General features: G+C 55.6%; 1 protein-coding gene across 1 annotated transcript in view; it reads left to right on the top strand.

Moving 5' to 3' along the window:
• The first annotated feature begins 6,070 nt into the window (after positions 1 to 6,070).
• PRKX (protein kinase cAMP-dependent X-linked catalytic subunit) overlaps positions 6,071 to 15,590 on the top strand; it is a 55,284-nt gene continuing 45,764 nt past the window's right edge. Inside the window, exon 1 of the mRNA XM_052663613.1 lies at positions 6,071 to 6,203. Coding sequence (XP_052519573.1) covers positions 6,071 to 6,203 — 133 coding nt within the window. The remainder of the gene's footprint in view (positions 6,204 to 15,590) is intronic.

The following is a 15,590-nucleotide window of genomic DNA, read 5'->3' as shown; positions in this document are numbered from 1 at the left end:
GAAAATTTACTGTAAAGCCTTTTCTAATCCAGATAAAACTTTTTGGATATTTTCCTACTTTTGGGGTGGGGGAGTCATCTTGTTATACAATGAAGATCAGGGTCTGTTACAAAATGTGGATGACTATAATACTTCATGGGCTTCTCTGGTGCCTCAGACAGTAAAGAATCTGCCTGCAATGTGGGAGACCTGGGTTCAGTCCCTGGGTTGGTACAATCTCCTGGAGAAGGCAATGGGAACTCACGCCAGTATTCTTGCCTGGAGAATCCCATGAACAGAGGAGCCAGATGGGCTGCAGTCCTTGCCAAGTTGCTTCAGGTGTATCCGACTCTTTCCGACCCCATGGACTGTAGCCTGCCAGGCTCCTCTGTCCATGGGATTCTCCAGGCAAGAATACTGGAGTGGGTTGCCATTGCCTCCTCTAGGGGGTCTTTCCAAGGCAGGGATCGAACCCAGGTCACTGCAGGCAGATTCTTTACCATTTGAGCCATCAGGAAATCTCACTCAGTCTCAGGGCTGCAGTTCATGGGGCTGCCAAGTGTCGGACAGGACTGAGCAACTCAGCATGCAGGCAATCCTAAAAGAAGTGTCCAGGTGCACTCCTAGACTACCCTTGGTCTTTCTCCTCTCTTCAATACTGCCTTCACCTGTCATCCTTGGTAGAGGTGGCTGTCATTCCTTCTTGATTACAAAGCTCAGTAACTCCCCTGTCCCCCATCACAACCTCACGCTATCACAAAGGTGGTTATGACTGTGTAATGCCTTGCTTAAAAGGCTCCCCCACCCCCACTCTTTTGCCTTTCAAGAAATATGCTGTGGTTGCTGAACAATTTTTATGAACCTTGCAGATGAAATCTGCTTTGTTTCCAAGGTGTGATGAGACCTGCCCAGGATATTTATAGCAACAGGTAGGTACGTGATCACTCCCCTGAACCGGAGAGCAAGGGTCAGATCCACCCCGTAACCCAGACTTTAATTCTCAAAGTGTCTCTGTTAACAGTTTTCCTCCTGGGATATCATTGTTGCAGGGAGAAAGCTAACTCTGACTCCATGTTGGAAACTTGTTTGTCTGACTTGCTTTAATTATTATAATCATACTCAGTAGCTTGCCTGGAGGACCCTGCCCCTCTGCTGGACTGAAAACCAAAGTGTCTTTGTTCAGCTCAGGGAGACATGGTTTGTCTCTGCCCACCTGTGAATAGATGAGATTCAGTTCAGTTCAGTTCAGTCACTCAGTCGTGTCTGACTGTTTGCGACCCCATGAACTGCAGCACGCCAAGGCCTCCCTGTCCATCACCAACTCCCGGAGTTTACTCAAACTCATGTCCATTGAGTCAGGGATGCCATCCAACCATCTCATCCTCTGTCATCCCCTTCCCCTCCTGCCTTCAGTCTTTCCCAACATCAGGGTCTTTTCCATTGAGTCAGTTGTTCGCATCGGGTGGACAAAGTATTGGCATTTCAGCTTCAGCATCAGTCCTTCCAGTGAATATTCAGGACTGATTTCCTTTAGCATGGACAGGTTGGATCTCCTCGCAGCCCAGGGGACTCTCAATAGATGAGATCAGCACAGCCCTCCCTTGGAGATGTTTTTGCAAAACGCGCTGCATTCTGACTTTAGTTCCTGATTACTTCTCTCTCTCGGGTCTATAAGAGAACCTGGCATCCAGACCCCAAGAAGATGCTTATTTGCCCTCCTCTCGATCTCCTGGCTCCCAGATTGGAAGTCACTTCTTGCCTCAACACCTCCTCGCTCGGATTCACTGGCCTGTCCTGCCGTTGAGCTGGAGAAGGAAATGGCAACCCACTCCAGTATTCTTGCCTGGAGAATCCCAGGGACAGAGGAACCTGGCAGGCTGCCCTCTATGGGGTCGCACAGAGTCCGACACGACTGAAGCGACTTGGCGGCAGCAGCAGCAGCAGCCGTTAAGCAGAGAGAGCTTGGACTCAGAAGAGGAAGGCGTGCCTTTCCCTGGGTGTAAAACCCCATCCTTGACCACCGACCTTCATCAGCCAGTCAGACCCCCAGGCGACCCCTGTGCGGGACAGAACCTGCCGGGTGGCCTGAGCTCAGGGGCACCGGCCTTTGTCTAAACCAGCCGCGGGGGCGAGCAGCCCTTCCCCTCGCCCCGCCGGCTCCCGGAGCGCATTCTTCGCATTCCAGCCCAAGGACTGGCAACCTGACCGGAGCAGGCGTCACGCCCGGGGGTAAAAGCCACCCACAGTGGGAAGAACAGGGCTGGCGAGAGGCTGGCAGAACAGCCACACCCAGAGTTGGTTCTATTTCCTGCCACCCGCTCCCAGCGGGCCCACGCCTCCTTTCTGAAGTTTTTGCCGCTGCGATAGGCGGTCCCCACCCCGACCCCCAGGACGCAGGGGCCGGACACTCCCTTCCAAGCGCGGAAAGGCTGGAATTGCTTCAAACTATACGCTGGCACGGTGCTCAGATTGTGGGCCGCGGATTTGCGGCCCCGTGAGCCGGGTTTGGGGAAGCCTGGGGGTGGGGGTGGGGCGGGGACGGCTCAGAAAGGTTCATTCGAGGCGTTTCTAGTTGGGCCAGCCGAGCTGCAGCTGGATAAGACTCCTGAGAGTCCCTTGGACTGCAAGGAGATCCAACCAGTCCACCCTAAAAGATATCAGTCCTGAATGTTCATTGGAAGGACTGAAGCTGAAGCTGAAACTCCAATCCTTTGGTCACCTGACGCCAAGAGCTGACTCATCGGAAAAGACCCTGATGCTGGGAGAGATTGCAGGCGGGAGGAGAAGGGGACGGCAGAGGGTGAAATTAGGTGGTTAGTATCACTGACTCAATGGACTTGAGTTTGAGTAAACTCCGGGAGTTGGTGATGGACCGGGAGGCCTGGCGTGCTGCAGTCCACAGGATCGCAGAGTCGGACAGGACTGAGCAACTGAATAACCAGAGAAACAGTGGCTGGCTGGTGTAAGTGGTATAGCTATAATCACAGATGGCCTGAGACAGACTTCCACTACAGAAAAAGAAAACAGAACAAAACCTATCGTTGTGTGTCTGAAATTTTAATGTACCTGATCATCTTACATTTCTTTCCCCAAATCATCTCAGGTGTGTTTAAACCAGGGGCCCATCAGCTCCCATGCGCTGCTTTTGCCTGTTCTATTATCTGCCTCTTAGTATTTTAGAAAACAGTTCTTTTGAAATAATTTAAGATGTATCAGGGATTTCCCTGGTGGTCCAGTGGTCAAGACTCTGCGCTCTCAAATGCAGGGGACCAGGGTTCAATCCCTGGTCAGGAAACTAGATCCCACATGCTACAACTAAACCTGGAGCAGCCTAATAAATTAAGAAGGAAAAAAAAAAAAAAGATTTATCTGAAGCTGCCAAGAAACCCTCAAGGGAGGTCCCTGTGCAGCTGCCGGCTTCCCCTGCTGTGTACATCTTTATAACATCACTTTTGTCCAGCAAGGCTGGGCTGGAAGTCACCCTGGTGCCGTTGATTACTCTCCAGATCTGTCTACTGCCTGCTGTGGACTAATGGGCATGGCGTGGTCAGCTGAGCTCCCGGTCAACTCCAGTTTTATTTTTTAGTGTAAAGTGATAGTCGCTCAGTCATGTCCAACCCTTTGCGAACCCATGGACTGTAGCCCACTAGGCTTCTGTGTCCATGGAGTTCTCCAGGCAAGAATACTGGAGTGGGTTGACATTCCCTTCTCCAGGGGGTCTTTTCCATGCAGGACTCAAACCCAATGTTTCCTGCCTTGCAGGCAGATTCTTTACCAACTGAGCTATAAGGGAATGCCAAGGGAGCCAGCAGGGAAGCTCTTTTAAAAAGTTATTTTTTAAAAACTTTGAACCACACCCTCAGGTTCCTGGGCCGGTGACACCTCTCACGCCCACAAGTTTTCCAGAGGAGCTTGGCAGGGACTCCGCCCTTGGGGTCCCCCAGGATGTGGACGCCAAGTGCACACGTCTCCCTATGAGCACCTGCTCTCCCTTGCTCCTTGGAAAAAAAGCAATGACAAAACCTAGACATGTAGCCAAAAGCAGAGACATTACTTTGTCTGGAAAGGTCTGTACAGTCAAAGCTATGGTGTTTCCAGTAGTCATGTACAGATGTGAGAGCTGGACGATAAAAAAGGGCTGAGCACCAAACAACTGAAGCTTCAGAGTTGCGGTGCTGGAGAAGACTCCTGAGAGTCCCTTGGACTGCAAGGAGATCCAACTAGTCCATCCTAAAGGAAATCAGTCCTGAATATTCATTGGAAGGACTGATGCTGACGCTGAAACGCCAATGCTTTGGCCACCTGATGTGAAGAACTGACTCACTGGAAAAGACCCTGATGCTGGGAAAGACTGAAGGTGGGAGGAGAGGGGGAGGACAGAGGCTGAGATGGGTGGATGGCATCACCGACTGGATGGACATGAGTCTGAGCAAACTGCAGGAGTTAGTGATGGACAGGGAGGCCTGGCGTGCTGCAGTCCATGGGGTCACACAGAGTCGGACACGACTGAGAGACTTTCCACTGCTGTGGGGGGACGCACGGGCAGCGGGGGAGGGAGTGGTACCCAGCGTGTGGGCGGGGCGGAGGCGGGGTGTAGAGGAGGCGGGCTTAACGGAGGCGCGCAGCGGCGGAGGCAGGGCTTAGCAAAGGCGCGGAGGACCGGGCGTGGAGGAAGACAGGAGAGGCGGAGGCGGGGTTTAGTGGAGGCTTGCCGGTGGCGGGGGAGTAGTGGAGGCGGAGAGGAGGCGGGGCTTAGCGGAGGCGGGGCCTTGCGGGGGCGTGGCGTGGCGGAGGCGGAGCATAGCAGAGCGCCGAGGGGGACATAGCGAGGCAGAGGCGTGGCTTAGCGGAGGCGATGCTTAGAGGAGGCGTGGCGGAGACGGGGGACAGGGGCTGGCGAAGGCGGAGCTAGCCGAGGTGGGGCGGGGCGGAGGCGGGCTACAGACGAACGTAGAATAGGAAGGGGCGAGGCTAGCGGAGGCGTGGCTAGCAGGACGGGCCGTGACCGAGCGCAGAGCAGGGGGCTCTTGGAGGGCGTGGCTAGCAGAGGCGTGGCCAGCGGCGGTGGGGCGGGGCGGAGGCGGGCCATAGCCGAACGTAGAGTAAGGAGGGGCGTGGCTAGCGGAGGCGGGGCCACGCCCGAGCCGCGCTCCCGGGGTCCGGGCGGTGTGGCGGGGGGGGGCGGTGACGGAGGCGTAGCCTTACGCAGAGGAGTCGTAGTTTAGCGGAGGTGTGGCCAGTGGAGTCGGTACTGGAGGAGGCGGGCGATAGCCGAGCGTACTGTGATGGGCGGCTTAGAGGAGGCGTGGCCAAACGGAGGCGTGGCCGTCCGAGACGGGGCTAGCAGAGACGGGCCGAAACCGAGAGCAGAGGGGGCGGGGCTTAGCGGGGCGCTGCCAGGGGAGGTGCGACCAGCGGAGGCGGGGCGTAGCCGAACGTAGAGTAGGGAGGGGCGTGGCTAGCGGAGGCGCGGCCAACGGGGGCGGGTCATAGGCGAATATATAGTGAGAAGGGGTGTGGCTTAGCGGAGGAGGGGCGGGGCTGAGGCGGGCCATAGGCCAACTTAAGTAGGAAGGGGCGTGGCTAGCGGAGGCGCGGCCAGCCGAGGCGGGTCTACGCCCTCGCCGCGCGCGCAGGGTCGGGGCCGGCGCCCGGGGCGGGCGCAGGGAGCGCGCTCGCGGCCCCGCCCAGCCCGCTTCCGCTGGCTCTTCCCTCCCTCGGAGCAGCGCGCTCGCCGCGGCCGGCGTTAGGGGCGGTGCTCGCGTGCCCCGAGGAATGCACGCGCAGCCCGGCGCCCGCGGCCCCCGGGACCCCGCCTCGCTGCCACCGCCGCCGCCGCCGCGCTCCCGGGCCGCGCCCCCGCCGCCCCTGGAGGTCGGGGGCTGCTCCCTCCCGCCGCCCCTGCACTGATCGCCGCGCCGCGCCGCGCCTTTGTCCCCGGCGTGCTCGGCCACCTCCCGGGACGCTCATGGCGGGGCCCGGCTGATGCCGCCGCCTCCGCGCCGCCCTCCGAGGCTGCGTCCGCAGGAGCCCGGCCCCGCGCGGACCCCTCCCCGCGCCCCGCGCTCCCCGGGACCTCTGCGCGCTCCACATGGAGGCGCGCGCCCTGGCCGAGGCGGACGCCGCCGGCCCCCAAGAAGGACCCGCGGAGCCCACCGCGGGCGCGCCCGAGCCTGAGCCTCTCGCCTACCGGCCGGACGACTTCCACATGCGGGCCACCGTGGGTGAGTTCTCTGCGCCGCTGCCGCCCCCGGGGGGGACTCGGGCCCGCACACAAAAGCGTCGCGTGCGCTCGCCCCTCCAGCACCGGCTCCCGGGGCGCGCCCTGCTGGCGCGGTCTCTCCCCGCCTGCCTACGCGGGGGTCCCCGAGCGCCCCTACACTTGGAGGGCTTCTCCCCCGCGACGCCCCTGGTCTTGGAGAGCCTTCCCTCTCTCCCGATCGTCCAAACTCTCTTTATTTACATCTCTCTCCACCTCCCAGCCCCTCAGAGGCCCCCGTCCCCCGCATCCTTCCCCACGTCTGGACTGCGCCCCACGTCCCGAGCGCTCCTCGATTTAGAGGACCTCTCCTGCTTGGTCCTTAAGAGCCACCCCAGCTGCGGGCACTCTCTCAGGATCTTTCAAAGTCTCTTTATTGGGATTTCCCGCCCGGTACACCCGCCCCCCCCTACCCCCCCCGCAACCATCCCCTTCTCTGGACTGTCTTCCCCCACCCCTCCCCAGCGCTCCTCGATTTAGAAGGCTCACCCACCCCGCCCCTTGAGATCTCGTCTCCCCACTTGCGGGCGCACTCTCTAGATCTTTCAAAGTATCTTTATTGAGATCCCCCCCACACACATACACACCGCGCGGTGCCCCGCAGCAACCATCTCCTTGTCTGGCCGCCCTCACCACCGCGCCCCCCCCCAACCCCGACGTCACAAAGCCTGCCGGGGATTAATTCACACTGGTGGTCTCGCGCGGGCGCTCCCCACCCCGCCCCCCACCGGGGCCGGGACTCTTGGGCACACAGGCAGCGTCCGTAGAGACACCTGCCGATTCCACCTCGGTCAGGGTCCCCTTCCCCTGTCCAGCGTCAGGATGCTCCCGCTTGGACTTTAGAATTCTGGAGTGCCCCCGTGCCGTTCTGGGGGGAGGTTCCTTACATCGCAGTTCTTTTCCTGTATGCATTTGACCATCTGGGGTGGCCCATGGAGTTTTGGGGGGCAGTGGACGGCATTGTAGGTAGACAACAGCAGACTACACGTTTCCTTACATCGTGGTACTTTTCCTGTGTACCTTTGAAACTTGGCATTTCTTCTTTTTTTTTTTTTAATGCAACACTAACCTTCCACCTCCACCTTTGTACCTGACCACTCCTACGCAACTGAATAGGTAAAGTGTCCCGGTCCCTGGGCACCTCGGTCCCCAGACATGTTGGTTTCTGGAGTCCACCCTCGAGTGCTTAGAATGTCCCAACCCCACAAGGCCGCTTCATTCAGCCCCGGGGGCTCAAGCCAGCCTGTGACTTCTTGACAACTCTTTGTGGCTAAGGGCCTTGTGCCTATCTGTCCCTCTTTTGCCTTTTTCATGTTGTTGTGGGGTTGTGGAGAGACGAGAATACTGGACAGTGAAGGACAGGGGAGCCTGGTGTGCTGCAGTCCATGGGGTCACCCCCAAAGAGTCAGACGTGACTTAGCAACTTGACACCCACCACCATCACCACCCTCTTTTTCAAGGGAGGAAGCACTGAGTTCAGGGTCATGCTTGAGGCTTCATAAGACCAAAGGGCACAGCCAGAGTGGCCTTGAAACTTCCCCTTTTTTCTGTAACCTCTTGGCCATGTGAGGTCAGCAGTGAGGAAGGGGTCCCCAAGAAGCCTGGTTTGGGATAGAGTGAATGAATGGCACCCTCCGTCTGTCCTGCCGTTCACCTCCTCTCCCTGTCTGCCCGGTTCTGCTCTTGCTCCTTCCGTCTTCTCTGTCTCCGTCTGTCTCTTGCCTTTCCTGTCTCTGTCTGTCCCTCCCTCTCAATTTCATCTCTGTCCTGTTTTCACTCTCTCTGTGTCTCTCACCTTGTTTGTCTTCTCTCTCTCTCTCTCTCTCTCTCTCTCTCTGTCTCTCTCATCCTCCCTCTGGGGCACTCCACTGGGCTGATTTAAGAAGCTGCCCGTGTTTGTGTGTGTGTGGTTTTTTTTTTTTTTTTGCAGGGCAGCAGAGGAGGTGAGAAACCCCAGATGGTGGGCGGGCGGCAGCCACCACCACCCCCCACCCCACCACTAGCTGTAAAACATACATCAACAATGGAAAGTTGGTGGAGGCCCTGCCGGCCCCTTGGCACACAGCTCTGGCAATTGGATCTGTATGGGGCACTGAAGCCAGTCTCTCCTGAAAGATGCCAGGGTGTCTGGCGGGGCCCCCCGGGGGCAGGTGGGTGGACTGCGGCCCGTGACGTAGCCTAGTGTCTGCAGCTCCCTGGGGACACTGTGGGCACTTGCCTGGTGGGCATGGGGAGCCCCGATGAGTCATCTGGTCCTTAAAAATAAGAGCATCACCGCTTCTGGGGACGGAGTGGGGCCAGGTAGGGTAAGACGAGCTCTCTTTGCCTCTCTTAATGAAGAAGATGCTTGTGTTCAAGGATAACTTCCTGTGGGTTCCAAGGGTATGAAGGGAGAGCCAGGTCATCCATATTCAGGATGTTGCGCTAGCTCAGGTGTGGGACCAGGGTGTGTGTGTGTGTGTGTGTGTGTGTCACTTTGGAGCTTTGCTGACTTTTATTTATTTATTTTTTTAATGAAGGATAATTGCTTGACAGAATTTTGTTGTTTTCCGTCAAACTTCAACATGAATCAGCCATTGGTATCCTGCTGACTTTTTGTTTTGAAATCACATTTGTTTTGAAATCACCTTTTGCCAAGACCTTTTTCTTTAATGTTAGAAGATTTGTGTGAGAGAATCTTTTAACATTAAAGGCACGGCCTGAGATGCTAAGAAACTCAGAATAAGCTTGAAGAAGTCCTAACCCCTCCGGAGGTGTCACAGTTTCCAGTAACTTGATATCATAAGGTGTCCCGGACAAAAGTGAGAGGCTGCCTGCTGTTAGAATGCAGTCCAGACTAGCCTTAGGAAACTTCATCCTAAGTTTCCACTCGGGGAAACTGCAGTTTCCCTTTTCACGGCTCACAGACCCATGCCTCACCAGCCCCCATCACAGACAGGCTCCCCTGGTGTCTGTGAACTGTCTGTGCGCACTCTTGCAGCTGAGAAAGGCCTTTCTGCAGGACATGAAAGGAGCCCACACACAAAACACAAACTAACCGCTCCCACAAGCCTCTCAGCCATTATCACAGGCCCCACCCCCTCGGAAACTTCCAGAATGAGTCAGCATGGCCGGACCCGTTCCCCAGCCTGAATGTGTCACTCGCGCTGTTGTGTCCGACTCTCTGCAGCCTCCTGGACTGTCGCCCGCCAGGCTCCCCTGTCCCTGGGGATCCTCCAGGCAGGAATACTGCAGTGAGTTGCCACTCCCTTCTCCAAGGGGATCTTCCCGACCCAGGGGTTGAACCCGGGTCTCCTGCATTGGCAGGCAGAATCGTTACCAACTGAGCCACCACCCTGAAGGGTGTGTTAGAGCCCTGGCCTCACACAGTGAGGCATTTTCAACTGGCCGCATGGCCACTCCCGTGGGTCAGCTTTTCTATTTTCTTACAGTGCACATTTTTTTTCCCCATCTTTTCCTTTTACCTGTGAGCTGAGCCCTGGGGGAGTGACCTGTGGGACTGAATTTCTGACTCACCATCCCCCAGGGATGGTTGTGATGACGTTTGATCTCTCAGTGCAAGTGGAACTTCGCAGGTGGGGCACAGGTGTGCTTATGCCAGATTTAGCAAGAAAAAAGGGGCCAGGGCTTCTCAGATGGTGGGACACCCCTCTCTGCCCCCCTGCCTCCCCGCTGCTGGGCGGAGGGACTGTGACCTCAGAAGCCAGCTGGCAGCAGACGGCCCAGTTCATGGGGAGGCCACAACATCTTGGAGAGCTTGACTCAGGAGGACAGTCAGTTAGCAGTCAGTGATCAGATGCTCTTGTTCTGCGCTCCGGGATAAACCCTCTCTGGGAAACTCCAGAATTGTTGACTAGTTCTCCACGAATTCAAAGAGCTTGGAAGAAACCTCAGCTTGTGTTGGTGAAAAATCTCACCAAGGGCATTTTTCTTTCTTTATTTTAAAAATGTTTATTTATTTGGCGGTGCCAGGTCTTAGCTGTGGCTTGTGGGATCTAGTCCCCCGACCAGGGAGCGAACTTGGGCCCCCTGCATTGGGAGTGTGGCGTCTTATCCACTGGACTACCACGGAAGTCCATGAAGGGCATCTTTTAAAGGGCTTGGAGCGTCGGGGGTGGGGTGGGGTACCATCTTGGCTAAACCGATTTCCTGGATTGGGAAACTCAGGCTCAGTTACAGCAGGAATGGTTTGCAGCCACGCTTGATTTCTTGCCGTGAGCAAGAAATGTTTTGGAATAATCGTAGGAGCGCAGGGGATTCCCAAAACCCACACCTAGATTCGTGTTTCAATCACAAAGCTTTCCCTCCTGTGACATCTTCTTTAGCTATCATATGATATCAAAACGAGGATGTTGGCTGTACATACGGCTATATTTAAAGTCGATTAGCAACAAGGCCCTGCTGGACAGCACAGGGAACTCTGCTCAGTACTCTGTAATAACCTTATGGTCACCAGGGGGAAGATGGGGGAAGGGATAGTCAGGGAGTCTGGGATGGACATGTACACACCGCTGTATTTAACATGGAGAACCAACAAGGACCCCCTGGACAGCACAGGGAACTCTGCTCAATACTCTGTAGTAACCTTATTGTCACCAGGGGGAAGGATTGGGGAAGGGACAGTCAGGGAGTTTGGGATGGACATGGACACACTGCTGTATTTAACATGGAGAACCAGCAAGGACCTGCTGTCCAGCACAGGGAACTCTGCTCAGTGTCACGTGGCAGCCTGGGTGGGAGGGGAGTTTGGGGGAGAGTGGATACACGTATATGTACGGCTGAGTCCCTTTGCTGTCCACCTAAAACTGTCCCAACATTGTTGATCGGCTATATTCCAGTATAAAATACTAAGCTTTTTATCTTTTATTTTTTTAGAAAACGAACCAGGATGTTGGAATGGGTTCCATATCGTGTTGAGAGAGCATAGCCCCGATCACTGTGCCCACTTTTCATGGAAGCTCTTTTGAGTGTGTGAGAAGGGGGTATGTGTGTGTGTATGTGTGTGTAGTGTGTGTAACTCATTCCCTGATCACAGGAGTGTGCTCACATCTGACTTTTTGTTTGGTTGTTTGTTTTAGCGTAGCGTCACACTGTCAGAAAGCCGTGTGTTCTTACGATCTGGGAGTCCTTCCGTAGTGAATAATTAAACCCGTACTCTTCTCTCTTACGATTGTTTTCCTCTCAGCTGCTACGCCTCTTGGTTCCCCAGAATCGACCCTAATCTTTCTCTCCCTCCCACGTGGACGTTCCCTCCCACGTTCTGCTCCCAAACCACAACACAAACATAACCTCCGTGGCCGGTGGAATCCCGACGGGCGAGATCTCCCGTGCTGGTGAAGCGACTCCTTGTCCGGGCCGTGTTGACGGGAGCTGCCGTTAGGAGGGAATGTGGTTTCTGGTGCCACGATACTGTCTGTGTGCACCTTTTAATCTTAACTCACCTTGCGTGGGTGTGGAGGATGCTTTCATCCTGGGAGCATCACGGCAACCTCGCAAGTTAGGTAAAGGACCAGAAAAGAATATTGCTTCTTACAGAAGTCCTGTAGGCTCTTTGTCCTCATTAAAAAAAAAAAAAGAACAAAAAACGTTTATTCATTTTTTTACTCTTTGGGCATGCTGTGTGGCTTGTGGGAACTTAGTTCCCTGACCAGGGATCGAACCTGTACCCCCCGTGTTGGAAGCATGGCGTCTTGACCCCTAGACCACCAGGGAAGGCTCTGTTTCTTTTTTAAAGACTGCAGTGACATTGATGTAACGTGAAAGGAACTGTTTTCAAGGGAACCGTCCACTGGCCTTTTGCATATTTACAGATCCTCGCCCTCGAGGCCCTCGCCTCTGTGACTTTGCAGAACGTTTTTTGTCCCCCGCAAAGGCGACTCTCTCGCAGTCATCCCCACCCCCCACCGCAGCCATCTCTTGCTCTTCTGGCTGCTGAGAACCCCGCCTGCTGTCTGTCTCCACGGTTTTGCCTGTTCCGTGTTGTCATCCTCGCATAGACTCTGCATTCTCGGCTTCCATCTCCGCGGGGCAGGGCCTTTGTAAACTTTTCATCTCCAAGGGTTGTAGCTCAGCGCATAAAGAAGCTACCTGCCAATGCAGGAGACCCGGGTTCGATCCCTGGGTTGGGAAGATTCCCCTGGAGAAGGAAATGGCAACCCACTCCAGTATTCCTGCCTGGAGCATCCCATGGACGGAGGAGCCCGGTGGGCTACAGTCCGTGGGGTTGCCAAGAGTCAGACATGACTGAGCGACTGACACTTTGCTTCAAGAGAAGCCTGGGAGGTGCAGACGCGATGGTTCCCTGCTCGGGAGAAAGAAAAGGAAAACTAGCCTGAGGAGAGAAAAGTACGGGAGGGGAGGGCCATCCAGGAGTAGAAATGTGCAACGAAAATCAATCGCATTTTCATTCTCACTTGCGGAAGGACGGAGGCAGGGATGCGTTAACAACCCACAGGTACGGCCACACGAAACCTCTGGTCCTGAGTAGGCTAGACCCTCGGCCACGGACACACACGAAAATTACGTCCCCTCACAGTGGGACCTTACCTTGAAACAGGGTCTCTGCAGACGTGATGAACTGAAGGGTCTGAGATGACGTTCCTCCTGGATGGGGGTGGCCCTAAACCCCAGTGACGGTCCTTATAAGACACACAGAGGAGAGACACGGACGCAGAGGAGAAGCCATGTGGACGCAGAGGCAGAGACGGGAGGGAGGCGGCCACCAGCCCAGGGACGGACGCCTGGAGCCCCTGGAGGCTGGAAGAGGCGGGGAGGACCCTCCTCTGGAGCCTCTGCAGGGAGCCCAGCCCTGGGACACCCTGACCTCAGACGTCTGGTCTCCAGGGCTGGGGGAGGGTGGATTGTATGGTTGTTAAGCCCCCACATTGTAGGCGCCCCGGGAAGCTCATACAACTCCCAGAGAGGACTGAGGAGTTGCTTTCTCCGTGACTTTGGAGCTTGGTCTGTGAATAATGGGTTGGCCTAAAATCCTTGGAGGTCGAGGACCCCCGGTTCCATGTCAGACATGTGTTTTCCAAGGTTATTGTTATCCCACGCAGAAGATGTCTGAAGCCAGAATGCCCGTCACTCAGTCGTGTCCGATTCTTTGTGACCCCGTGGACTGTAGCCCGCCAGGCTATCTCTTTCCATGGCAAGAACGCTGGAGTGGGTTGCTGTTTACTTCTCCAGGGGGATCTTCCCGACCCAGGGATCGAATCCGCGTCCCTGACGTCTCCTGCACGGGCAGCTGGATGCTTTAGCACTACGGCCACCTGGGGAAGCCCCTTCAGAAGATGAGGCGTCTCTCATTCACTGCCGGGCAGAGCTCCATGGGGCAGGGTCTCCACCAGCTTCCCATGTGGTCAGGCCAGCGGGTACCATCTTGAATCCATGCCGACCTTGGTGTCTTGGTGGGGCATGGGCCCACCAGGAACACTATCCATGGGGTATCTTATCAGCAACACAGATCAGCTTCTCACGGTTCTGGAGGCTGGAAGTTCAAAGTCAGGGTGGTTGGATTTTGCTCAGAGCTGTCTCCTAAAAAATGGTAATCCCTTCCTCGTGAATTATTCTCAGCTTCATCCCGTACCAGAGAGCCACCTCAAGACACCATCACGTGTCTGTGTGGGTGGGTGTGTGTGTGGGTGGGTGGTGTTTGGACTTCTACCTGAGCGTTTTGAAGGGACGTGCACATTTAGTCCGTAAGACTGGGGTTGACCTACCTTCCCTTGAGGTCAAAGGTTGACCTGCCTTTGGGGCTACAGGTGGTTGTCTCCAGTAACACCATCAAGTTGCCATGTCCTAGAATCCTCCCACGGAGAAGGCGACGGCACCCCACTCCAGTCCTCTTGCCTGGAAAATCCCATGGATGAGGGAGCCTGGAAGGCTGCAGTCCATGGGGTCGCTGACGGTCGGACACGACTGAGCAACTTCACTTTCACTTCCATGCATTGGAGAAGGACATGGCAACCCACTCCAGTGTTCTTGCCTGGAGAATCTCAGGGACGGGGGAGCCTGGTGGGCTGCCGTCTATGGGGTCGCACAGAGTCGGACACGACTGAAATGACTTAGCAGCAGCAGCAGCTGCAGAATCCTCCCGGGAGAACACCTGTCCCCCTGGGGCTGGGGACAAAGCCTCCTTGACCCCCTCCTGGGTCATCTATGTACATCAGGACATGGTGGGTGATGCTGATGTCAGCCTTGCTTCTCGGGTGGGGACCACCGAGGAGGTCAAGTCCGTCTCTAAGGAAAGGGCCAGAACAGTCTGTGACCCAGGCGTGACCATCCCCTCCCTGGGTCACTTGACCCTTGTACCCATCTTGTCCTTCCTGTTGGGGAGAGAAGAGAAAAGGAAAAAAAAAGCCACATTCGCGATTCTCAGGAAAACTTCCTCATTTGCTTTGGGCATCACGCTGTGGGGCTTTCCTGGTATTTTCCCCAAGTTGTTTTTTTTTTTTTAGACACCCACATGTCACCACCCTCAGACCATTCGAAAACGTTTCCCTTTGTCCTCTTTTTGTTGAAACTGCACGTGGTTTTTCTTGCCGGGAAGAACCAGTCAATACTGGGAAAAAGCAAGGCTCACTTTTTTGGGAGCTCCGGTCTCAGGGAAGACCACAAGCATCTCCCTGGATTTTTCACAGAGGTCTCTGGGAAGAAAGGGAGATGACCAGGGCATTTCGGGGTGTCCTCCCCAGACGCTCAGGATGTGAGCTGATTGGGGTTTGAGGTGAGAGACAGAGAGAAGAAGGAAGTGTCATCTCTGGGGTCTCCTCTCCTGAGGACATGTAGACAGGCTCTCCTGGATTAGAGCTCCACCCTAAGGACATCCTTACTCCTTAGAGGTTTCATCTCCATTTACCATCCCAGCAGGATGGTGAGTCGTGTCCGACTCTTTTGCAAAAGTGAGCGTGTTCGTCACTCAGTGGCAAGCGACTCTTTGCAGCCCCCTGGACTGTAGCCCACTGGGCTCCTCTGCGGGATTCCCCAGGCAAGAATCCCGGAGTGGGTTGCCATGCCCTCCTCCAGGGGATCGTCCCAAGCCAGAAATCGAACCTGAGTCTCCCGATTCGCAGGCAGATTTTTCACCATCTGAGCCACTGGGGAAAGTCTTGGGACAATTTAAGACCCTTCGCAGCCAAATAAATAAATACTTAAAAAAAAAAAAAAAAGAAAAGCTCTTCCTTACGAAAAATGGGACAGACCAAAAGATGGGGCTGGAGGTGGGCACGTGTGCGCAGGGGGGAAGGTATTCATGACCATGTGAGGCTGTCAGGCTGTATCGGAGTGTCCACCACTAATTGCCACCTCCACCAGGCAGGCTGCTTCCTGGTGCTGGACAAGCAGAACCAGT

This window comes from Budorcas taxicolor, chromosome X, assembly GCF_023091745.1.
Source record: "Budorcas taxicolor isolate Tak-1 chromosome X, Takin1.1, whole genome shotgun sequence".
NCBI lineage: Eukaryota > Metazoa > Chordata > Mammalia > Artiodactyla > Bovidae > Budorcas > Budorcas taxicolor.
This window is presented reverse-complemented; position numbering and strand designations above follow the sequence as displayed.